General features: G+C 42.0%; 1 protein-coding gene across 12 annotated transcripts in view; it reads left to right on the forward strand.

Moving 5' to 3' along the window:
• The window catches only part of LOC104992877, an 82,001-nt gene that overhangs the window by 22,928 nt on the left and 34,197 nt on the right, over positions 1 to 24,876 (forward strand). For 3 of the 12 annotated variants that reach the window (XM_010845885.1, XM_010845884.1, XM_010845883.1), the window contains exons 1-3: positions 22,976 to 23,480; positions 23,615 to 23,662; positions 23,782 to 23,856. In XM_010845885.1, coding sequence (XP_010844187.1) covers positions 23,466 to 23,480; positions 23,615 to 23,662; positions 23,782 to 23,856 — 138 coding nt within the window. In that variant the 5' untranslated portion in view covers positions 22,976 to 23,465. Of the gene's footprint in view, positions 1 to 22,975; positions 23,481 to 23,614; positions 23,663 to 23,781; positions 24,109 to 24,876 lie in introns of those variants that run through there. The other 9 variants (XR_825757.1, XR_825759.1, XM_010845880.1 and 6 more) reach the window with 5 other exon arrangements.

Here is a 24,876-nt window from a genome sequence, read left to right on the forward strand (position 1 = left end):
TGCTTGACATCATAATCATATGTAGGGAGTAAAACTCTCTGAGTTGTGTTTGACTCTTCATGATCCCATGGGCTGTAGCCCACCAGGCTCCTTTGTCCAGGGAATTCTCCAGGTCAGAATGCTGGAGTAGGTAGCCATTCCCGTCTCCAGGAGACCTTCCCAACCCAGGGATCGAACCCAAGTCTCCCTCATTTTAGGCAGAGTCATTACCGTCTGAGTCATATGTGGCCTGCCCCCATAACCTTTATATTAACTTTCTCATTTAATCCTCATGGTGAGTTTGTCAGGTTTACATTATTAGCCCCATTTTGCAGACATGAAAACCGAGGAACCAGGAGGTTGTGTTACCTGCCCAGGGTCCTGCAGCCTGTGGTCCCCCCACGGTATCCCAAGCTTCGTCTCCTCCCAGAACATCACGCGCTGTCTTTTCTCACACAGCATCCCTAGGACTTCTCCCAGAAGATGATGTCACAGAACAATTGGTTTTAGGCCAAATGCACTGCGGTGCATCACTCCCGGGGCACACGCTGATAAGAACATGCTCTGCCGGAATGGGACATAGCCCGGTTTCTGGCGGGCATCCTCTAAGAGCTGGCCTGTCTGCTCAGCTCTTGCAGAAGCCGTGTAAAGTAAACCCTCTGAAGCTGGCTTGGATGGGGGAGCAAACGATAGATGGACGAACATTCGAACGTGGACTGGAACGCTCCAAGCAGACTCCCAGCCTCCTGTGTTTACAGGCCCCCAAATGAAATCACCTGGCTGTTTATAGGAGTCTTAGTGCTGATGAAAAGACTGAGTTACGCTCCAAACTTTTCCCTGCCAAAGGAGAAAAGTTCCAGGTTCTTTAAAAAGTATGTAAAGCATCTGATCTGAAAAGTGGCAACAACATTTGGGACCAATTACGCAGATTAAGAGGCAACAATGCTCTGTTTACACTTCGTAGCCAAGAGCCGTTTTGGCTCTGGCCCACAAGCTGGAGATTGTAAATTATAGAAATTTCAGCCTAACTTTGCCGTCTCTTTTGACCTGTGTGTCTGAGGGTAGAGAGAATCAGCTAGAAAAGCCCTGTTGTTACTTGCCTTAAAATGTCAATGAATGGGAAACTGAATGTTGTCTTCCAGGTAAGACATTTAACATAGATCCTCTGCGAGGAGAGCATGCATTTTCTCACTCAGGGAAGGGTCTAATTGACTGAGGATGCTGTGTCAGGATGTGGTTTTTCAGTTTGCTACTCCTCAAAAATTATTTTTGCAAAAGAAGTTAAAACTAAAGGCTCTCTGACATCTTCTGCTTCACTACCATTGCATTCCACTTTAACACTGTTCTCCAGTATGCTATGGATTAATCATTAACAAGCGGGAGTTGGTGGCATTATTACTGTGAGAACGCATAGACACAGCTCATGTGGGCAAAAAAGAGGCCTCAGTTGGCCAAAATGTGGAGGCTGAAAGGAGTTGGAATCATTTGGGACTGAGATTTCCTTTTCTCCCTTCACTAAGGAGGCCAGCCCCCACTGCATGTAATCCTGATGATTCCAGAAGTTTGAGAAAAATTCTCGTCTTTCTTTTAATGTAATCCTGATGTTAAGGGCTTGACCTTGCCGGGGGGAAAAGGAACCACAGAGGTCAGACAACAAGAAGAAATGAGAGGCATCTATTCCTGAAGCACAGACCTGTGGAAAAGACGAGTCATTATTTTACCAATAGCTGAAATGCACGTGTGTGGAGGTTTATAATTTAACCACTTTCAATATCATATTTAGACCATCAAGCTGGACACATCACAGGCAGGGAGTGAGTGGGCTCTCTTTTTGAAGTTCTACAGGTTGGATAGTCATTTAGGTGAAAATGTGATCGGGGTTTTGATTGTGAAGTATTATGGAAATCTTAGCATTGGAAAACTTTTTTGTTTTGTTTTGGAAAACATTTGTACCCAAGAATCCAGTGTCCACTTCACGGAGGACTCTCTTCTGAGGAAACTCCTTTGAGGACATTCCAGTCCCCTTGGATGTCAGCATATATATGTATATATTTTATAAAAACTGATCAACAATCAACTGTATTCATTTTGGATTCTTCTGACCCTGGCTGGTCTATCTCAATAATTTACCATTTTCTGCAGTGTCAGAGCTTCCTGACATCTACAATTAACTCACAAATTAACTTAGAAATGATAGTAAGCGCTCAGCCAAATGATATAGTGGCCACTGGGGACTAGGCCAATTTTCTAGAATAAGGTTAGGACCAAGTTCCTCTGTAACAATGCTAAGGTTGGTTGTGTAGGAGTAGTTCTTCAAATGTGAGCAGAAATCTAGGTGTGAGGGGGAGATGTTATCAGCATCTAATTCTGTTGGTTACTCAGCCCTCTGATATTTCTTCATCTATGAAACAGGGAAAACTGGTTTTTACAGTGCCATGGAAGCCTTAAATGAAGGCTCCATAATGGAATCAAGAAGTCATGAAACGGTTCCCTTGGAAGGAAGCTTGGAGAACACTGGTCCAACTTCCCACTAAAGCCAGACATCTGGAAATGGGCAGATGGGCAGGCAGACACGGATTTTTAGGAGTTGTAAACTCAAGTCAGGTCACATAAATATGTGAAGACCTGGGTGAAGCCTGCCAGTTAGTCCTGGCCGACCACCTAGACAGATGGGAGCGGGAGGGGTCCTTTTTCTGAGGCTGCCACTACTGGGGGCTTCGTTTTTAGAAAGTTTTGTTCCTTCTATGGGAACCAAAGAGCTTCCCAGTTGGTGCAGTGGAAAGAATCTGTCTCCCAACGCAGGAGATGCAAGAGATGTGGGTTTGATCCCTGGGTCAGGAAGATCCTCTGGAGGAGGAAATGGCAACCCACTCCAGTATTCTTGCAAGGAAAATTCCGGGGACGGAGGAGCCTGGCGGGCTACAGTCCATGAGGTCGCAAAGAGTCCACGGGGTTGCAGAGAGTTGGACATGACTGAACACACACAAAAGGGAACAAAAACCGTGTCCCTGGAGCGTCTTTCTACAGAGTTGGAGTCTGTCCTCAGAAGCAGTACAGCTGAACCTCATCCCTACACCATATGGCAGACTTTCAAACCCTTCAAGGTAACTTTCATTCTTCCCCCATCCCCTTGGCTAAATTGGACTCAGAAGGTTTGTCTTCCTGAGTTGGCCTTAGTTTCTCAGAGTCTTTTAAGAAGCATCCAGAAACAAAATATTCAGAAGTCTCGTGTCCTGTGCTGTGTACCATGCATGCCATGTGACTTTAATCAGAACCCTGGTCAGGGAGGAATCCCATACTGTGGAGTCAGATCTCAATCATCAAGGAGCGTGTAAGGAGGGATTTATTGCATTTAAGAATGTCTCATGTTTATCCCCATTAAATTGCATTTTGTTTTGGCTTTTTGGTGGCTTTTAAAGTCTGTCCCTCTCATCTTTTGTTCCTTTACAAATTGCATTAGCGTGTCTCTTACAGTTTTGTCCAATCATTGATCTGCATATTACAGAAGCCAGTGTTTCTGGGGTTTCTAGGTTCTTTGATGTCACTAGTAATTATGTTAAAAATGGAAGTTTATTTCTCAACTAGCTCATAAGCAGTGGTTAACAGTAGGACCTCTGCAAACTAGATTTGTCAGGATTTAAATCCTGGGTCTGCTGATATACCAGGAGCATGGCCTTGGGCATGTTGATTTGCCTGTGTCTCAGTTTCCTCATCTGTAAAATGGGGGGTAATAATATATGGCTGTTTTGATGATGAAATGAGTTAATATATGTAAAGCATTTAGACTAGTTTCAGGTACATAGCATGCACTGTTTATTATAAGACAAAAATAAATCAAGACAAGGTTCCTAAGGACAGGGGCAGTTTCTCATTGGTATCTCCAGAGACTAGCACTGTGCCTGGAATATACTTAGGGCTAAATAAATTGGGTATATGGACGAGTGAGTTTCCATAGTGTTCTGGAAACTAGGTGCAGACAGATAATATAAGCAATGCTATGGTTTCCAATGCTAACAGATTTTCAGTTCCATTCAGTTCAGTCTTGTCTGACTCTTTGCAACCACATGGACTGCAGCACACCAGGCTTCCCTGTCCATCACCAACTCCCAGAGCTTGCTCAAACTCATATCTATTGAGTCCGTGATGCCATCCAACCATCTCATGAAACTGTACACCATTCAACCTCAGGCCATCATCAGACTGGTTATTTTGTCCCTAATTTTTCTAGGAACTGTCATCATTGTCACCAGTGTCTTTACTGATACTAATCTGTTATGTCTCGGTTTAGCTCAGAAGACCAGAAAAATCAGACACTGAAGTTTACTCTCAACACAGAAAAAGGGCAAGGGTACTGTTAAGTTTTGCCTGCACCAAGGGGAGAGTGAACACTATTTTTGGCATGCAAAGTCTCCTAACCCAAGAATCCTAGCGTTCCTCACTCAGATCTTTGTGTTTAAACTTTTGTAGATTACTTAGCCATAGGCAAACTCATTCCAGAAGACATGCTAAACAATTTAAACGTTTGAAAAGGCGTCCACATCCACAGCGTGGAAGTTTCCGCATCTGCGTACCTTTCCATTAACACCCACAACGAAGTGCTAACATCAGGGTAGGTCTTGTTTTAAGTGCATAGCAACATAATGCCCGCCCCTCCTCCCGCCTCCTCCCTCTTCAGTTTCCGGGTGTTAAACCAAGTTCTCCTCGGGTTGCAAATTTAAATCGTTCAGAGATACCTTTTACAGGGAGTTCTCTTTGAACTTCTGTCCAGGCTAATTCAAACCCGTTCGGTATTTTCCTCCTTCTCCATTAATACAGTGGAGCTCAAAGAAGAAAATTCACCAGTGTTTTCTCCTTTGTACGTGTTCAATAGGTACCCCTGCAGCAATAACCTGGAGGAGGAGCCGGTTTGCGAGAGCAGGGGCCACCGGTAATCGGATCCGGGGTTGTTGTGTGTGTAAAGTGCTAACACTTTTGACAGCCACCATCCTAAAGGGGTGTAGCAAGTCATTGGGAATTTGTACACAGACTGCCCTATCCATTACGCATCGCCCATATCATACCCATAATCTCCCAAGGCAGAGATGCTATTACACTCAGCGGGCCAAGGGCTGCCCGCGCTTAGATACACACAACTCCCACTGACTCTGTGCTACCGACGTACTTCAATGGGACTTGTCAGCGGCATAAATTTAGCTCAGTACAGTCACCGCCGCAGCGGGCGCAGCCAAACAGAGAGACCAGGCTGTGGGTTAAAAAGGCTGAGGAAGAACAAAAAAGCTGCCAGTTTTCATAGGAAATCTTATCCCTAGAGCATGAAGAACTGGAGCCTGACACCCGCCACACCACCCTCATCTCACAACCTGCAGATTCCAGCCTGGAACTTGGAAGCAGCGCAAACAGAGAGGGCATGAAAAAAAAAATTTTTTTAATGTCCTGCTACAGGGCATAAAACTGTGCTTTGCATCCAACCTGATTATGTGAGGGAAAAATTCCCCATAGATGATTCTAGGAACATTTATCAAAATTTCAAGGAACGTGTTGGAACAAACGACCCTCTTTAAATATAGAATATTTAAAACACATACCACAAGGTCACCAAGATGGCCAGCTCTTGAAAGCCGCCGCTCTATTTGGAGTCACACACAGGTGTCGTGGGCCTTGTGGTATACAGGATAGCGTTTCTTTTTGGCCCTTTCATAATGTCTGTGCCATGTTATCTAGTGTAATTCTTTGAGAGGTCTGTCTTGGCTTTTCAGACAACCCCAAATCATACCTGGTAAGTGATGAGTGTCACTGACCACAAGGCCAGCCTACAGTAAATTCCAGGGTTTAACCTGTATTCTGAGCCCTTACCACTGCAGACAATGAAGTCTATTCATAATCACAGAACGTTTGGCGAGCAGGGCCTGGGTGCCAGTCTATGCTTCGCGTCACACTAATTGTGTGTCTTGGATGTATCCCTTAGCATCCCTAAGCCCCGGTTTTCTCACTTGTGCAGAGAGTACCTGAAAAGATGTGCGAAACAGCATGAAAGCTCCATCAAATGGGTGAATCCGTGTCATACTGTGTGGTATACCGTCATACTGTCTGACTTCCCAGGTGGTGCTAGTCATAAGGAACCCGCCCGCCAATGCAGGAGATGTACGCGATGTAGTTTCAATCCCTGGGTCGGGAAGATCCCCTGGGGGAGGGCATGGCAACTCACTCCAGTATTCTTGCCTGGAGAATCCCCAGGGACTGAGGGGAGCCTGGCAGGTTACAGTCCATGGGGTCACACAGAGTCGGACACGACCAAAATGGCTTAGCACACAGCACACAGGTACTCAAGAAAAGCCTCCTCCTCCTATTTCTTTTTCCTCTCTTCTTCCCCAAGACAGTCTAAGAAGTTACTGCTCATGCAAACCCAGGTCTATTAAGAAAAATACTGCATTTCAAGAAAATAAATATTACCCCACGAATGATAAATGGTCACATATGTAACAGAGCACATTTAAAGCTATCCTCATCCTTTGACAGTTGTTACAGAACAGATAAGATTAATCTATTCAAAAGGAAAATAAAAAACTATAGGGTAAGGAAACGAATTAGACATTTACTTAGGTCTGATTAGTGGCTCCTTCCAGTGGTGATTTGAGCTGAGTTTAGGATCCCTGAACTGTTAATGTGCACTGCTGAGAGGTGACCAGATTAAGAAGAAGCTGAATGCATAATTCATTCAAAGTTCACATAGACTGTCTTAGTTTGGGAAAGAACAAACTCAGGTGCAATTCCATTAAAGCAGCAAAACTAGTATGTTTCATGATAATAAGTTTAGGTATAGAAAACTATCTTTCTCCTGGATACATTTAGTTTTCTTATCATTGCTTAATTTTTTTTCTTTTCGTTTTTTTCAATATGAGGACCCTAGTTCAGAGTAGAATTAATCATGTTAATCATGTGTTAGAAAATTACATCACTCTAAAAGACTTCCATTCATTCTAAAAAAGGTAGTCTTGGTCCTTGGTCAGATTTTTATAAGAATGCATTCTTGAAGAAGGGCATGAGGTTGAATTCGAAAAGTATGAGTAATTCAGGAAAAAAATCATACATTTCTTTTTATGTTTTCCCATATAAAAATATTGCTCTACCATTGATAAGTAACTCCCATTGGCACATTTAACTCTTTGAAGGCTCTGATGGGAGATGCAATATCATGTCTATTACAAGAAAGTAACAACTGAAGCTTAATAAATTTGGAGAGAGCACATGCAAGTTTGTGTGTGTGTAGGAACTGACTTTTTTCAGTTATTTCTGGTTTGAAGTTTTGCAGTTAGAAATGTTGTAAGTGAAAAGAAAAATTGAATTTGCACCGCGTTCAGGGGATCGGAAGAGCTTGTATGTAAAAATTTGGTAGTGGTGGTGACCATGCAACCAGTTCTATTTGTGTAAGAAAATCAGCAGAAATACAACAAGCTTTACTCTAAATATAAGCTGAGGTCATAAATCAGGCTGTAAATGGAAAATAAAATAGATATACACACATCCAAAAATACATGATAAATTCTTTAAATTCTCTTTGTCTCATGAAAGAGAATAGAAAAATACTAATAAAATTAAGCTGCCTTTCGCCTTCCTCCTTTCATGTGGACCTGATTGTAATAGTGGCCTCTTCAATCTGGCTAAACTTTGTGGTTAGTAAATTTTGTTTAACAGAAATTCTTTTTAAAAAACAAGGTCTGTCCCCCGTTCATGCACACATTTGCCTCCATCTGACTGATCCCTGCCGTTCGTCTCAGGCAGGTCAGGTCAGAGCATCGCACCAGCCTGCGACGAATGGATTTAGGACACGAAGCATTTCCTCAAAAATAAAATTCCCTGTGAAAACTTTGCAGGAGCAACAAATACATCAGAAATGTGATATGGGAAGAGTGCCAGAAGTCAAGCTAAAATGAAGGCCGAATCCTTGAGATCAGGGAGAAGGGGAAAAGGGTCAGAGAGAGAAGTGAAAGGAAAAGCAGGGCAGGAGGAGAGAAGGGACCCAAATTAGAACAAGAGGCGATGCTTATTAATAACCTTGCTGACCCACGGGCCCCTGACACAAAATGCATTAGGTATTGTTGGGACACTCTGCTCCGTCACTCACAGGAGAAGCGTGTGAAATGGTGTTGGAAGCTGCAAACTCTCGAGAAGAGCAAAAAAAAAGCCAGGGTAAGGAAAGGGCGCAGACTCACGGGGTTGAGAAGTTCCCTTTCTTCTCCTGCGGCATCCTCTCTGGGCAGCCTATCTCACACCTCCATGCTTCCAGCCAGCTAGAATTTAAAACACACACGTGAAACCATGTTTTTCTTGAATGCAAAAAATAACACACATCCTGGAATTCCGTGGCGGTCCAGTGGTTAGAACTCCGCGCTTCTACTGCAGGGGCCCTGGGTGGATCCCTAACTGGGCAACTAAGATCCCACAAGCAGAGCAGCATGGCCAATTAAAAAAAATAAAAATAAAATAGATACACGTTCATCGCAGAACAGTTGGAAATTACGGAAAAGCAAGAAGAAGTCAATAATTCTTCTAGTCCCGCCGCTTGTGTATAATGATTGTTAGCACGTGAATACACATTTTCTCATCATCTTCCTCTGCTTTCTTGCATGCATATATTTGCATGTTGAAAAAGTACAACTGAGGCCCTGGTATCATCCATTGTTTTGGAATCTGGTTTTCCTATCTGACTAGTCCTAAGAGACCTTTGCAAGGGTTATTAAAACTATTATAAAAAACGATTTTTATCTTGGCATCATAATTCCTTATTTGATGGTGAATTCATTTGACCTCTAGATATTCATGGAACGTTGTAAATTTTTGCATTTTAAGATGTTCGTGTGCATCTCTGTTCACTCTGGAAATAACTGTGAGTGAAATTCCTGGGCCAAAACCTTTTGGGGGGCTATAATGTGCAGAGATGCCCTCTGAAGTACTTATGCCAGTTTATATTCCCACCTGCCATGGAACAGAATCCAGAACTCACAAACCATCATTAATTCTTCCCAAACTGAGACAAGAAACTTAGAACCTACTGTGATCCCTATTTCCTTGATTATTTGTGATGCGAACTTCATGTTTATTGGCTGTCTTGTTTTGTGTGCATGTTATTTGCCTGTTATTTTAATTTCTATTTATTTAAAATTGGAAAAGTTGTATTTAATTTTTTTTAATGGTGTTAGATCTTTACCTGTTAAGATGTAAAAGTTCTTTGCATAGTGCATTTATTCACCCTTGCACTCTTGCCCATTGCAAACATGTCTCCATTTTGTCACTAGATTTTTAAAATTGTTAATGGATTTTTAATGTATATGTTTATCAATTTAAATATATAACTATTTTCATTTAGTCTTTCTTCCTCTGCTTTTGTGCTTAGATAAGCCTTGCACACCTCAGGGTCAGAGAAATATTAACCTGTATTTTCTACTAGTATTTTTGTGGCTCTTGTTATTTAAAAGAAATACTTAAATCTCTCATATATTTGGTCTGTGTGGTAAGAATCTATTTCCTCACTGATCTAAATGTTGCTATTTATTGGACCTATTTCTGTATTTTAAAATTTTATTTATTATCTTTCTGTCTTTATCACTTCTTTTGCCAAAACCCTCCTTTTTTTTTTTTTTAAATCACAATTTAAGGATATGCTTTCATATCTAGTGATGCAAGTTTTTTTTTTTTAATCTCTTCTTTACAATTAGTTTTCTGGGTTATGCCTCCCTATTTGGTTTTTTTTTTTTATGTTTGTTTCTATTCTTTTTTTTTTTAACTTTATTTTTAAACTTTACATAATTGTATTAGTTTTGCCAAATATCAAAATGAATCCGCCACAGGTATACATGTGTTCCCCATCCTGAACCCTCCTCCCTCCTCCCTCCCCATACCCATCCCTCTGGGTCGTCCCAGTGCACTAGCCCCAAGCATCCAGTATCGTGCATCGAACCTGGACTGGCATCTCGTTTCATACATGATATTTTACATGTTTCAATGCCTATTTGTTATACCATAAGAACTCATCAAGTTCAAAATGTAAGAGAAGACAATTGGTACATCAGTGTGTGAGAATTTGAAGTCTTTAATACTGAGTTTTCTCATTTAGAAGTAAAGCATGCCTTCTCATTTATTTTTTTCATATGAACTCCTATTAAAGTTGTAGTTTCTTCATGTATTTTTCAATGTGCATGGTGTCAAATTTATTCACTGCTATTGTGGATACAATTTCTCTGTTAAATCCTATAACTGTTTTCTGAGGAAAATGATTTACTTATGCATTTTTATTTTGTATTTTCCTACTTTACTGGTTTCTTATTCAAAAGAATTTGCCAATGGATTCTTTTGAGCCATCTAAGTAAATACTTTTATCTGCAGATAATAATTTTGTCTCTTTCCTTCAAATTATTTAATTTCTTAATTTTCCCAATCTTTTTACAAAAGGGTCAACTTCCACAGAATTTAAATTATTCTTTATTCAGAATGCCAACAATATTTTACTACCATGTATAATGGCCTGAATATAATGTAGTTTGGAAAGACTCTGGCTTTTAGAATGTGTTCAAGGCTTCAAATTTTGATCTCCCTTCCTGAACCTTCTGTCCACTGGTCTCACTGTATATCTCCCAGCCTTCTCTGCCCAGTACCGAACAAATCTTACACAAGTCAATACCCAAGTGTTTTATCTCTATATAGATAGCCTCATCACTTACCTACCTAGTCTAAACACCCACATTTCACTGTGGGAAGGTTCCCCTTCAATTCTCAGACCAACACATCTAAACCACTATTGTTTACTTGGGGCCTCCCATGAAACTGCCAGGCTATTTTCTGTCAACTTCGAAGTTAGAGCCTTGTGTGAGAATTTTTTTTTTTAAGTTTGCATTTTAAGAAAATGCTAAACTATTTTCTCACATAGAAATTATCATTTCATTTGAATTTGCTGAATTTTTGCCAGTGAAAAGTAAAAATAACCTGGATTTTGCATATGCCTTGCAAAAGGGCTTGGCTCCCTGGGTTCCACTGGTTAGAACAACGTGTGAAAATAAGAGTGAGGAAAGGAGTTAAAAGTATATATAGTTGGGGATCTTGCCCGGGGTTACCTATGAGGAGGACGAAGGGTGAGTCCCTGTAAGATGGGAATGGAGCTGGTCTCTGAATCACCTGAGTCTTCATTTCTTCAACTCTAATTTTGGGCCATCACCTGCCTTGCAAACGTAATTTGGGAATGAGACAACATGTATAAGGCATTTTGGAGGCCACTTGGCAACTAGTGGGCACTTACTGAGACAAACTGTTGGCTTCTGGCTAGGTTTGAAGGGAAGGATTTGGGCCACATTATAGGTAACAAAATGGAAAGAAGATATCCTTCTTTACTATAAATTTCTACATAGTTAACCCCAAGTCCACTCAAGGACTCAAGATCTAACTTACTTCTTTAATGTGTCCAGTAGCTATTTATAGTTTCAGCTAAGATTACTGCATTTAGGATTTAGCTAACAGTCGGTGCTTCCCTAGGGGTGCCATTCTTAAACAGTGTCTGCCCACCACCACCTCCCAAGGAGACAGACACGGTTACTTGTTTCTTCTCTTCTGTCTGGTGTGGTCTTTGCCGTGAATGCCAAATATCACTGGAATCAACCTTTCATCCCACCTTGTTGAAGCAGGGGCTCCAAATGTTTAGATTTCCTCGTCCACTAAGGGGTACCAGAAGGGCTCCTCGTTTTGATAATACAGTAGATAGTCCTTGTGGCCATGTGTCTGGCATTTAAGGACTTTCTTGTCAGCACGCCTTCACTTTTCCAATTTGTTAGCCTAGAGAACATGCTTATTAGTATCAAACTTAATCCTTGCCAAGGCAGAGTGAAAAATTTCTTCTTTCTTTTCCAAAGTGAAGCTAGAGATCTGATTTTCTTTTTTTTTTTTTTACGTGGTGGGAGGTTTCTGTATTATTATTGTTTAAAATCAATTTCCTTTACTCCATATTCTTTTCCTGTTGTTTATTTTATCTGTCCCTCTCTCCCAGGGGAGCAGCATTAAGGCCCCCATTTGGTTTTTATTAGTGTAATCAGTTAATAGCTGTTCTATAATGCTTTACTTATTGTGTTAATTTTCTGTACTTATGTCCAGAGGCAGCTTCCTGGAAGACCACATTTAAAAAATAGAAGATCTAACTTACTTCTTCTTTAATGGGTCCAGCAGCCATTTATAGTTTCAGCTAAGATTACTGAATACTGTTGATTTACAAGGTCATTGAAAAGATATATAAACTGCAGCTACAATTTTTTTTTACTAGAAAAAATATTTTTTCAAATACATAATAGATTCTTTACCTTCAATTATTTCTATAATAATTTTATCTTTTTATTAAGACTAAATACATACAAATATTAATACATTTCATCTTTTCTCAAATTAATGACAATGGTATAACTGTGATTATCTTTTAGCAACCAAAGTCTATTTCCAGAGGTTTGAACTTGATGTGAGAAAAACACTGTATCAAGTCCACTGAACCTGATTTGGTGCTGAGGTTGAACTGGTATAACGGTTTGCTCCAGGATCCAGAGGCTATTGTAAGCTTGAAAGCAAAGTGAAACCCTTAGGTTGACCTTAGCTGCTTAAGGATCCTCTGGGTGAGGGGTGACTGTTTCTGTTTTGCACAGGACGGCTCATCCTCAGGCTAAGCTGGAATCTCTAGGAACAGTGTGTGTGTGTGTGTGTGTGTGTGTGTGTTGCTCAGTAGTGTCTGACTCTTCGCGATCCCATGGACTATAGTTCACCAGGCTCCTCTGTCCATAGGATTCTCCGGGCAAGAATACTAGAGTGGGTTGCCATTTCCTTCTCCACAGCTACTATTTTAAATATATCTCTAGGAAGTCTTAATGGAGAAGGAAAGGGCAACCCAACCCACTCCAGTGTTCTTGCCTGGAGAATCCCAGGGATGGGGGAGCCTGGTGGGCTGCCGTCTATGGGGTCACACAGAGTCGGACACGACTGAAGTGACTTAGCAGCAGCAGCAGAAAGTCTTAAAAACCCACTAGTCTGATAAAAGTACAGACACTAACCTCAGTATCTCAGTCTCTATTTTTCCACTTCTCTGTGTTTGTCTTGAAAAAGTCAGAGCTGTGGGTATATGCTGGTCTGTGTACTTGTCAATTTCCATGTTTTAGCCCAGACCTTGGCGGGACCCAAGAGCCGGGAATGGAGATTCCATTCATCATCTGCTCCTCTTTCCTGAGACTTCCCCAGTCTCTGTCCCTTGGGGCCCATGTGTATACTGTGCCGGTCACCGCATGCTAAACTCTGGGTCCCGGGACTACTGTCTGCTGTTGGGGATTTTAATGGAGTGTACCTTACATGAACTTTAGTACTCATGGGACTAGTTCTCAAATTAAAACACAAGCTTCAAAGCAGAGCACAGGGACAAACTAACTTACCTGAAGGATGACAGAGAAGATGTGGGTAATCCATGAGACAGGTTGGGCTCCCATGTTAGGTTGCAATCAGAAATTAGGTGGAGGCATGGAAGTGAACACAGCTCAGGGATTAGCATTGTAGGTTCTAGATCTGCCTCTGGGGTGAATTAGCTTTTAAGGTTTTTAGGGGCCTCGATTTCCTCCTCTGTAAAACAAAAGTTAGGAAGAAAGTTCTAAAGTTCCTCCACTTACAGTCTAGGCAACATTCAGTCAGTGATCTGTCTGGGCATCAACTCAGGGAGGATGGATTATCAACAGGCGATTGGATCAGGATTAGACTGCTTCCCACTCATTGCTGAATCTCTGTCTTTGATGAGCAAGCTCTTGGCACAAAACGGAGCCCATCCACACTTTTATCCTACGTTAGTTTTTATTGTGAGGCCAAAGTAAATTTCTGTTTGAGACATGGTTCCTACAGTTCTATGACTGTGAGTTGCAGAGAGGGGAACACTCTAAGAAAGTCGTAAGTGCTAACTGTGTGACCCGGGGAAGTCAGCTCCTCACTCTCAGTCTCTTCTCCTTCATCTGTCACATAACGTGTTTGGAGATGAGTCAGCAAAGTAGCTTCAACTAAGAAAGATAGTTACTTTGTAAGAATTGCCTGCTGTGTCAAACAAGTGCAAAGGGTCAGATGCGCCTCGACATCTGGTACCCACAGCCGGCAGAGCGTGCTACCTGTGATTCAGTGCTCCCTGAGAAGCTGTACACGACCTACTAGGGGACAGGCTGAGAAAGAGAGGATGGAAAAAGGATCTGTAGGCAAAGGGTTGACTGAGAATTCTAAACAAACAAGGAAATGACACCTCCCGTAATTGCCTGTTTTTGAGCTGCAGAATGTATCAAATGCTGTTTTTAAATCCATGCAGTGCCCAGCTCTTAGCACCATGCCCCACGGGTTTTATGTGTCTGTATCATGCCAATGATGGTGATGTTTGAGGACTTTCCTTTCAGGCTGTGCCATCAAAGAAGGCGATGGAAGCAACCCAACAAAGTCAAAGCAAATTCAACAGAAAGAGGGGAAAAGCCATATACATTTCAGTGGAAGTACTTTAATGCATTTCAAGTAGGAGTCTGAAAAATAATTACAAAGTTTAAAAAGAAGAATCTTAACTTTGATCTGATTTTCTTCTGTAAAGCAATTAAGCACATCATTTTTCAAATGTGAGACCAAAAAAATTCTAGTGGTTGGACCCAAATGCTTTCATTTGTGTCTTTGGATTTCTATAATTCCCCGCTTCCCCAACCAAAAGTTAAAAAAGTTATTGAGGTGATTTTCCAGAGGGATTAATACATAAAGCATCTGCTGGTCAGCTCTCATAAAAACTATAGCAGCACAGACTAGCTAGATTCAAATGATACAAGCATCCAGTTAACAGAACCAAACTAAGAAATCTGTAAAGTTGATTTGATGGAAATGAACTGTCAAGGTACAATTGGAATTTTCCCTTCCAATCATTGTTGGGGTTTTAATGGGAATTCACCCAACATGGACTTTAGAAATCCTGGCAGTAGTCCTCAAATTCAAAGAAAGCTTCAAAGCAGAATAGGGACAAACTAACTTAATTAAAAGATATCAAGGGAGCTAAATACAAAAAAGGAATGCGATAGATTGAACCCCAATGTTAGGTTATTTCTTCTCAAAATTTTAAACCCTAAATCCTCCATGAAAAGTGAAAGTGCAAGTCATTCAGTGGTGTCTGACTCTTTGTGACTGTACAGTCCATGGAATTCTCCAGGCCAGAACACTGGAGTGGGTAGCTATTCCTTTTTCCAGGGGATCTTCCCAACCCAGGGATTGAGCTCAGGTCTCCTGCATTGCAGGCAGATTCTTTACCAGCTGAGCCACCAGGGAAGCCCAACAATACTGGAGTGGTTAGCCTATCCCTTCTCCAGGGTATCTTCCAGACTCAGGAATCTAACCAGGGTCTTCTGTATTGCAGGTGAATTTTTTACCAGCTGAGCCACCAGGGAAGCCCTCCATAGTTCCTGTATATACATGCTAGACTGTCAGTTCCTTGATGGCAGATAAAAGGTACTGTTCTTTTTTTGCTTCCCAGTACCCAGGCTTCCCTTGTGGCTCAGCTGGTAAAGAATCCTCCCAGAATGCAGGAAACCTGGGTTCGATCCCTGGGTTGGGAAGATCCCCTGGAGAAGGGATAGGCTACCCACTCCAGTATTCTGGCCTGGGGAATTCCGTGGACTGTATAGTCCATGGGGTGGCAAAGAGTTAGACATGACTGAGTGACTTTCACTTTCACCCAGCATGTAGTTCTTCGCACATATTTCTGTTAAATGTTTGTGAAATAGTGGAATAAAAACACTGTGATAATTTTTAAAAGATGTGGCATGTTTCCCCCCTGCCCCCAGTAACTAGATGGATCCACCACTTGTGCACCCACTAGGAATCTGAGCAGAGTTGGCCTCTGGGCTCAGTTTGGCCAGTGCTTGTCTAACCTTCAGAAAGGGAGAAACTTCAGCTTCACATAGCAGTGTGGGTTTCTGGATTCTTATGACACCTGAGATGCAGCAGGCTTTGGGCCACAGCTGCACGTGGTGAGGCTTAGCTGAGGCGCAGGAGCAGCTGCCCCCATTCCTCAGGGCTCCTTCCAAGTTGCCACCATTCCCTAGCATATGACTCCAGGCCAGTTTCACTTTTTAATTTACCAGCCTGGTCCACGGGACAGGCTTTCAGATCAGGAGGGAATCTTTGGTCTGCTTTGCATCAATGCTAGTTTCAAATGGAGTTACAGATCTAAGTGTGGGCTTAACTGTTTTCTCCAGGTCCGTGAAGAGAAAGTGCGCTTCTAGGTACTAGGCTTGGAGGGTTGGTCTTTACTATGTTTATTGCTATGACTTCTCTGTGCTCCAGGGGCATTAGAGTGGTCTTGGAGTTCTGGATAATCCTCGTGGTATCGGATAGGAGCTCACTGGGGCTCTAGTTTGTCAAAGCATATTAAAACGCAACACCCTCACATCATCAAAAAGGGTACAGCAGTCCATCTGCCTACACCTTTCTTTCTGATATTATGTTTGTGCGGGAACTTTCCAAAATTATATCTATTCTCTTACAGTGAATCAAAATGGGGAAAGAATGGAGAGTAAGTCAGAATAATGCCCATTGGTGAGAGTCCAATAATTGAAATCATTATTGCTTAAGATACCATTGCTTTACTCAGCCCTATCATAAATCAATGCTTTTCACAAATGAAGGTTTAAAGTAAAGTGCTATTAAATCAGGACTCTTAAAAGGCATGATGCAATCGGGAAGCTCCGGAAAATGGCTAAAAAAGTGGTTTCTGAATGGATCCACTGGTTCGAGCATTTTATCTTCCACTTAATTAAAAAAAATATTACCTGGTCCTTTCTTAGAAATTACATATTGGAGGTCTGTAATGGCCAAGCCTTTAACCCATTAAAAAAATTTACTCCCAGGAACAGTTCATATTTGACATTTAATTGATTTTTCTTGGAGAGGAAAATATGTTTCTCTCCTTCCTTTCTTGATTGACTTTTCAAAACTCACCTTACGAGCTGTAAAGAGGGAGAGGAGTAATTGATTTTCAAAAACTCAAATGCATGTACACATGTACTCACATATGCATGTAGACACACGTGTGTGGACATAAAGTGAAGTTGATCAGTCCTGTGTGACTCTTTGTGATCCCATGGACTGTAGCCTACCAGGCTCCACTGTCTGTGGAATTTTCCAGGCAAGAGTCCTGGAGTGGGTTGCCATTCCCTTCTCCAGAGGATCTTCCCAACCCGTGGATCGAACACAGGTCTCCAGCATTGCAGGCAGACACTTTACCCTCTGAGCCACCAGGGAAGCCCGTGGACATAAAGATCTCCCCTATACTGGGAGCTGGCACTTTCCTGATATAACTCTGCGAGGCAGGTGTTGCTGTCTCCATTTAACAGAGTAGAAACAAAGGCCCAGAGAGGTTCATTGCTTGTGGAGGGTCATGCAGGTAGTATTGATGGGAGGCTGAGTCTTTATCCCTTCTACCATGTTGCTTGCTTTTGGGTGTACTTCATACCCAGATGTGCAGGCATCCATGCCAATGATCCCCACCTTTGGAGTCACTAATCCTTTTAGCCTGTTTACCCTACACCAGGTTCTGGAATTTAACAAATAACGCTACGCCATCTATAAATGTCAAAAGAGCCCAACTCTGGTTTTTACTTTTTCTGTGAATATTGCATTGTGAGTGAGCCAGGAGATGCTGCTGAACTAGCCTCCTAAGTGATAGCATCTTAAAAGAGATTTCTTGTTGAAGAGTTTGGTGTGGATGAGCAGGGAGGTCAGATGGTTTCTTGTTAGAACAATGCCCACATAGATTTCAAGTGAAAACTGGGGCTCCTCAAGATTTGTTTAAAGAGAAAGAGGGAGTCAGCAGGACACTGATGTGGAAAGGGAAGAAAAAGCCTCTATTTGGTCACCTTGAGGAAGAAAATTTCCATTTCGACGTTGTCAATCCCTCAGCTCTCACATGCAGTAACTCGCCACCAAAGGCCAGAGTATTCTCTTTCTTTTCTTTCCTCTCCTTCCACAAACCCAGCTATTATTTAGTCTCTAGCAAAGCTGCACAAACCAACTGTTCCTCCTCAGATTATTCCTTTCAAGGCTCAAGTGATATGCCTCCTTGGGTTACACCTTCCAGGTTTTGTGGTCAGATGGGGCTGTCAGTCTCCAGTATTCCACCTTGCAAGAAAATATTTATATATGAGTCTCACCAGGTCCCATTTCCTCTGGGAATGGTCCTGCATGCCGTGCCTTCATGCTAGTGGTGACAGTTGGATCGCTGGTTTTCATGGGACCACTGGACAGCTGGCAGGAAAACCAGGAAACTGCCTTCCCCTCTGTGACTTCACTCAGCCTGAAAACTACAAGGTGTGTGACTGTGAGCTGGAAAGTTTCTGAGAGGTTATATGCAACACTTTGAGAAAACACTTGGAAGGAAACTCACTGATGCTGAAGCAATGGAAATTTGTACCATTCACAGAATATTTATTTTCCTAGATCTGGAAACACCAGAGCTTGCTTGTACAGAGTCTTTTCATTATTATTTTGTTACTGGTAAATAGTAATTCCCGTTATTCACCAAAGGGTCGTGAAACTGACACTTCTATATGGCTGAGAGGGGGGTACATTTGCAAAACCCTTTTGGAACCTCAATTGACCACATGTGTCAAGAGCCACTGGCTTTTTTTTAACAACGCTTGACTAAATAATTTTACTTCTAGGAGTCTGTTCTCAGAACTAAAAAGATAATGCTTGAAGATGTTCATCAAACTATTGCTTACAATAGTTAGAACCTAATATAAACCTACCAATATGGAAAATGGAAGTATAAAATATTTTCTTTATATTTACTGTTATGCAGCTGATATAATAACATTGAAATAGGATATGCATTCTTAATGATTACAAATATGTAGGCAAAATATCCACAGTTATAAAGTAGATGAAATTTATTGTCTGCTTAATATATGATAGGCAATGTGGCACATGCTTTATAGTCGTGTTTCCTTTAATCTGTTCATCAGATTAAGCCAAATTTATTATAGCTCCAATTTACAGAGGAGGAAAGAGAGTCATAGGAATTGGTTTATCTAAAGTAATACTTCTGGAGTGAAATTTGAACCCCATCCTAGTTGGCAACAGACCTTCTACAACATACAATTCCTTGTGCTATGTGATTAATTTCAAGTAAAAAACAAGCATTAGCCACCAAAAATAGAGAAAAAAACACCCCAAATCAAAAACAACCCAACACCAATAAATAAAAATCTGACGAGCCCTAATCTTAATGGTAACCACATGAAAAAGTAAGTAGGAAAACTTAAACCAAGAGAAAACATTCAAACTTGAAAAGATTCATCCTACACTAAATAAAATGACAGATAGCTGTCTAAAAGAACCCTTAAATGTTTAAGGTGTTTCCTCTGGGTGGGAATTAGATCCCATGTATCAATCATTAAGTATTAATGATTGAATGTAAGGAAGCAAATCTTATGAGAGCAACTTTTATACACAGATGGAAAAGATTGTGTCCAAAATGACTTGAGAATTTTGTTGTAGGATGGGTCCTAGACCAGTGATTCTTAACATACCTTGTGTGAGAACATATTTGAAAATACTAATGATAACTACGGTCCATCTCTGATTCTTTCTCTCCAGAAAAAAACCACGAATACAGTTGTTTCTCCGTCTCCATCTGGGATAGTTTCCTGTATTTCTGAGGATACCAAAATCTGCAGATGCTCAAACCCTTTATATAAGATGATGTAGTACAATTAGCCTTCCATAGCAGTGGGTACTGAACCCACACATTCATCTAATTGTGGATCAAATTTTGATTGAGTGAACACACAGATGAGGAATCCCTGAGTAACAAGATCCCATCGTATTACCATATGTACACTTTATTGTATATCTATCTACTCTTATTTAGAGATCTTTGAAACCTTTTGGGTTCATTTCTGGTTTGAGGATTTAAATTAAAATTACCCTTTATGTTTTGGCTTGCAGAATGTTCTTTGTCCCGCAATATGGGAGATATTTTTTCTTAAATTATTCAAACACTGATACCATTTCTTTGGAGTCTTGTCTGCACGTGCATAGCTAAGATTTGTAAAGTAAGTTAGTATAATGAATAATTTAGTTTTGATGTTTTCTTTAATGTGATCACATGTTATTAAGGAGACTTGTATTCCAATGCATGGCTAACAACTGCCTTTTTGGTTTTTTCACATTAGGATGAAGAAAAAATGGAGAATATGCATTTTAAGGGGCTTCCCAAGTAGCACTAGGGGTAAAGAACCTGCCTGCTAGTGCAGGAGATGTCAGAGACGCAAGTTCGATCCCTGGGTTGGGAAGATCCTGGAGGAGGTCATTGCAACCCACTCCAAGGTTCTTGCCTGGAGAAACCCATGGCAGGCAAGTCTATAAGGTTGCAAAGAGTTGGACACTATTGAAGCAACTTAGAGCACTCGCATGCATGCATTATAAGAATTAAAGGAAGTGCCTGGCAGTGTAACTGATTCTCTAACAAAGAGAAAAGCTTCACAATGTGAGTGGACTGCATTATGAACAGCTTTCCTCCCACATCTGCAAAAATGCACTTTCATTAAACACATATGTGTTAAGTGCACACGCAGAAGGCGTAGTGTTAGATGGCTGTGAAAGATGGATGGATGATGCCCTTATACACGATTTTCCCAGGACTCCTGCTGAGGTTTGGAATTGCACAGGTAGCCTCCTAGAGCTGTTGGCTATGCCACTAATAAGATTACAGCTAGAGTACGATTTCATTTTCTGAGATAGTTTCATCATGAAAAAGAAGAAAGTTATTTTTACCTTTTCTGTTTTCTGAAGTTGAAAAATCTTCAGGTAAAAATTCCCTCCAAATTTATGTGTTTTCTCTACCTTCTATTCAGGACTGTATAACAGGAAGACAGAAATAACCATGGTAAGAGGTCATTGGTCTGACTTCTGCAGAAACTTCCCCTGGGCAGTGGTCTCTACCTCTGTTACAGAAGACTGCAAAAATACCAGCCATTGTGCATCTGGCCAATTATGCAATGCTCTATCACAAGGGGAAATTCCTTCCTCACCCCAGCTGGTGAGCAGTTATGCCCTGGAGCCCAGGACGGACATGCCTTGTAACTTTTTAACCTAGTTAGTGTAACTGCCAATATTATTCCTATTCATATAAATGTCTAATCCTTTCTTGAATCTTGCTAGACTATTTGCCTCAATAATATCCTGCGGCAGTGAATTCCACAGGTAGATTATATGCTGTTTTAAAAAAGTGTTTCCTTTTATTCATTTTAAATTTGTTACCTTTTATTATCACAAGATGGCTCTTGTTCTTGCATTAAGTGGTACAGTGTACAGGCATTTCAAATTGAGCTTTAATTCTTCCAGGTCCTTTCTCTGCCATTATTAAAATCCCATCTTCTTCATGTACTTTCTATTTAGACATGTATAATCTTGATTAAATTTTAAGCCCCCTTGGACTGGGGCTGAGGCAAACAGTCTCATACTGCTTTGGACACATAGTAGGCACTGGAAAAAGTTCTCTGTGATTTTCAGCGTCATTTATTACACAGATATTTTAAAGCACCTATTCTGGGCAGGAATTGTTTTAAGTGTTGGAGAGACAGCTTTGAATAAGAGAAGGTCCTTGTTCTGAACGACCTCATTTTCTAGAGAGAGAGAAGACAAGTAGTAAAACAGTGGATAAAGATAGGATCTACATTGTTTCAGATGTCTTACACATTCTGGGGAAATTAGACAATTGTCACTAGGAAAGGATGCCAGGGGCCACTTGAGGTCGCCTGGCGAAATATCCATCTGTAAAGGGGACATTTGAGATTGACCATCATGGAGTCATCTATGTGAAATCCCCACGTAGGTGCATTTCAATTCCTAGATCAAGGCCTGGCTCTGGTTGAGATTCAGTTGTGGCTGAGTAAAAAAATGAATCAAGGCTAAGAAGGGAAATCTTAGTTACAGAAATCATCAGTGTATTACCAACAGACCCAGGAGGAACATTTCTTGAATCCCTGGGTTCAGTAACTCCAAAGACTATTAGAGTAGAAGGAATAGGGCATTTATTCAGTTAGACTCAGCTTTCGAGACCTGTCCATGTCCCTAAATACCCAACTGTATGACTTTGGCCAAGTCGCCGAATTTCTCTCATTCACCGTGTTCTCATTCATACAAAGAGGACTAAAACTTCCTTTCTTCACTGAGTTGGGAGGACTGGAGGTCAGGTTAAATGACAGCCCTTTATAAATGGCCGAATGGTGTGAACACGTTTCTCATTCGCAGCACTCTGCTCTCTTTCCTTGTCTTTCACTTTTATCCTTCTACTGTTCCCTATTTGGAGTCTTGCCTCTACCTAACGCTCATCCATGGCATCCGTGTACTTGGCTTTCTGCCCCAGAGGTAGCTTAAGAAAGGAGGATGGGGGCGTACCTTTCTGACATTCTTGTCTATATTTTAAGGACTTTAAAGATAGAAGAGGATGGAGCTGGTTGCTGTTGGGACAGTAGACTGGAGGTCTACAAATAATCAATAGTGATTATTTGTTTTTATTTTGCTTACAGCTTAATCTTCTAGGGTCAGGTTAATCAAACTTTTGTGTGTAAAGACAGAGGCCTTGCCTGAATTTCTGAGAACATCTTGCCCCAGAAATGGTGCCTTTGATTGAGGATGGTCTGATTACCTGCCTGTAGCTTCCTTTTGTGTGCCAGTCTGACATTTTCTCTGTTTCCTCTTGTTATACTTTCTAATCGCCCGTTCATTTGTTCCCCCTCCCTCCGCCTGCCCTTCCCCACCCCTTACCCCACCACCCTTTGAGCAATTTGAAGCAGAGGCGTGTCCAGCTCTGCATAATGATATATTATAAAGGCATTTCAAGGAATGAATGATTTGAATTGTTTACATGCATGGTTCAGATTTACTGGCAAATCGCTCAGGCCTTGGTTTTATGATGTAGCTGCCAGCTAGCTTCCTTCTGGGTAAAACTCTGAAATAGGAGAAGTTTCCTTTTGGTATTCCTCACCAACACTTCCTTTGCCTTGTTCCACTCCTTTCAACACCTCCCTTCCTTTCCCGCCCCCACATAACTCCCGGAGCTGTCAGGCCTTTTACACCTTTATGTGAAGACATATGGGTGCCTGTCCTTGCCCCCACCCAGACTGGCCCCCAGGGAAAGTGAGGTGTGCAAAGGAATAAATCTTCGATGGTATAATTTTAGACCCAGCGGCAACTGGGGAGGGTGTCTATTTTGGGCTGTGGGTTTTCTCCTTGACCTGAGATGATATTACTTTGCCTGCTGCTGGTGTGCTGGGCCAAGCCTGCACGTGGTCCTTTTAGCAGCGTGTTTGCCATTCCTGGAGGTGGCTTTTTCCTTTCTCTGCTGGGCAGCTCCATGCGCCTCCGGAATCCCCGTGCGTTCCTGCAGCCGCACGGCTCCGTCAGTGTGCGCCCACATGGGCTTATCACAGGTGGTGTTTCCAGGTCCCAGCGCGGGCTGCTCCTCGGGGGGCAGCACAGATGGAACGCACACCCTTGCGCACAAGGGGCTGGGGAATCTTCTGGTCTGGTTTTTGCCTATCTCTCAGCTTCCGTTCTTTTTCAGCTGTTCGGTGACCATTCAGGTGACACAGTCAGTGCCTCTCCAGGCCAGGTGAGTCATCTCCAGATTACAACGTCCGAGCATCTCTCCCATGAGACCTCTTTGGAAGCGGCACTCAGCACCCTCATCACAGCGGTTCTGACCACCCTGCTTGCTGTCTACCCCTTCAGGCTCCTGATGTGGCTGCTGCCTGCGGACCCCCTGTACTGCCTGGGGAAGCGAGCTGGGACTTCTGCAGCCGACAGGTGGGACAGCCACAGGACGATCCCAAGGTGGCCAAAACAGCTGTGCTTTCCAGGTGTGGGTAAGGTTATGACCAAGAGCATAACAGCTAGAGAAGCTTGCTCCTAATCTTTACAACCTGAAAAGTACACCCAAGACTCAAAGATCATTGGGGAAGGAGGACTAAAGTCAGCAAAGAACAGGAAAAGGAGAACAATTTTTTTTTAATGAAGAATTTGGGCTCTTTTACACCAAAAGAGGACTTCCCTGGTGGCTCAGACGATAAAGAATCTGCCTGCAAAGCAGGAGACCTAGCTTCAATCCCTGGGTTAGAAGATCCCCTGGGGAAGGGAATGGCAACACACTCCAGTATGCTTGCCTGGAGAATTCCATGGACAGGGGAGACTGGTGGGTAACAGTTCATGAAGTCGCAAAGAGTCGAATATGACTGAACAAGTAACACACACACACACACGTGCACCTACACTCCAAAAGAGAGAGGGAAAAGCCTTTTATAGGTATGAAGAGAAGCCTGGCTTTCTGGATGGAGCTCTTTTCCACGGGGACAATTGTGGATTTGGAGAGAGAGAAAGAAAGAGAGAGAGACTGAGGATATAAGGAGAGCCTGATTATAGAACAGAAAATAATGGAGAGAAAGACAAAAAGGGAGAAAAAGATCAAAAGACAACGTTGCCATCCCTAGTCTGCTGTTGAATGAAATGTAACACGTATTTGTTGAGAACCAACCGTGCCTGCTCCAGTTATCTGTTTCTACACGAGAGATTCACCCTGACATATACGCACATAAAACCACAACAGACATTTTATATTATCCGTCATGGTTCTGAGGGTTTGCAGGGTTCAGCTGGGTGGGTCTCAAAGAGCCTTCCAGAAGGATGAGATGGCAGAGACTGGAGTGACCACTGAGACCGCCTCGCTCACAGGTGTGATGGTTGATGCCAGCCCTTCTCCACTGCGTTCTCCGCTGCTTTCTCCGCTGGGACTGTCAGCTGGAGCGCTTGCTCATTCCCTGTGACCTGAGC

This window comes from Bison bison, unplaced genomic scaffold (assembly GCF_000754665.1).
Source record: "Bison bison bison isolate TAMUID 2011002044 unplaced genomic scaffold, Bison_UMD1.0 scf7180017864227, whole genome shotgun sequence".
NCBI classification, from domain to species: Eukaryota; Metazoa; Chordata; class Mammalia; order Artiodactyla; family Bovidae; genus Bison; species Bison bison.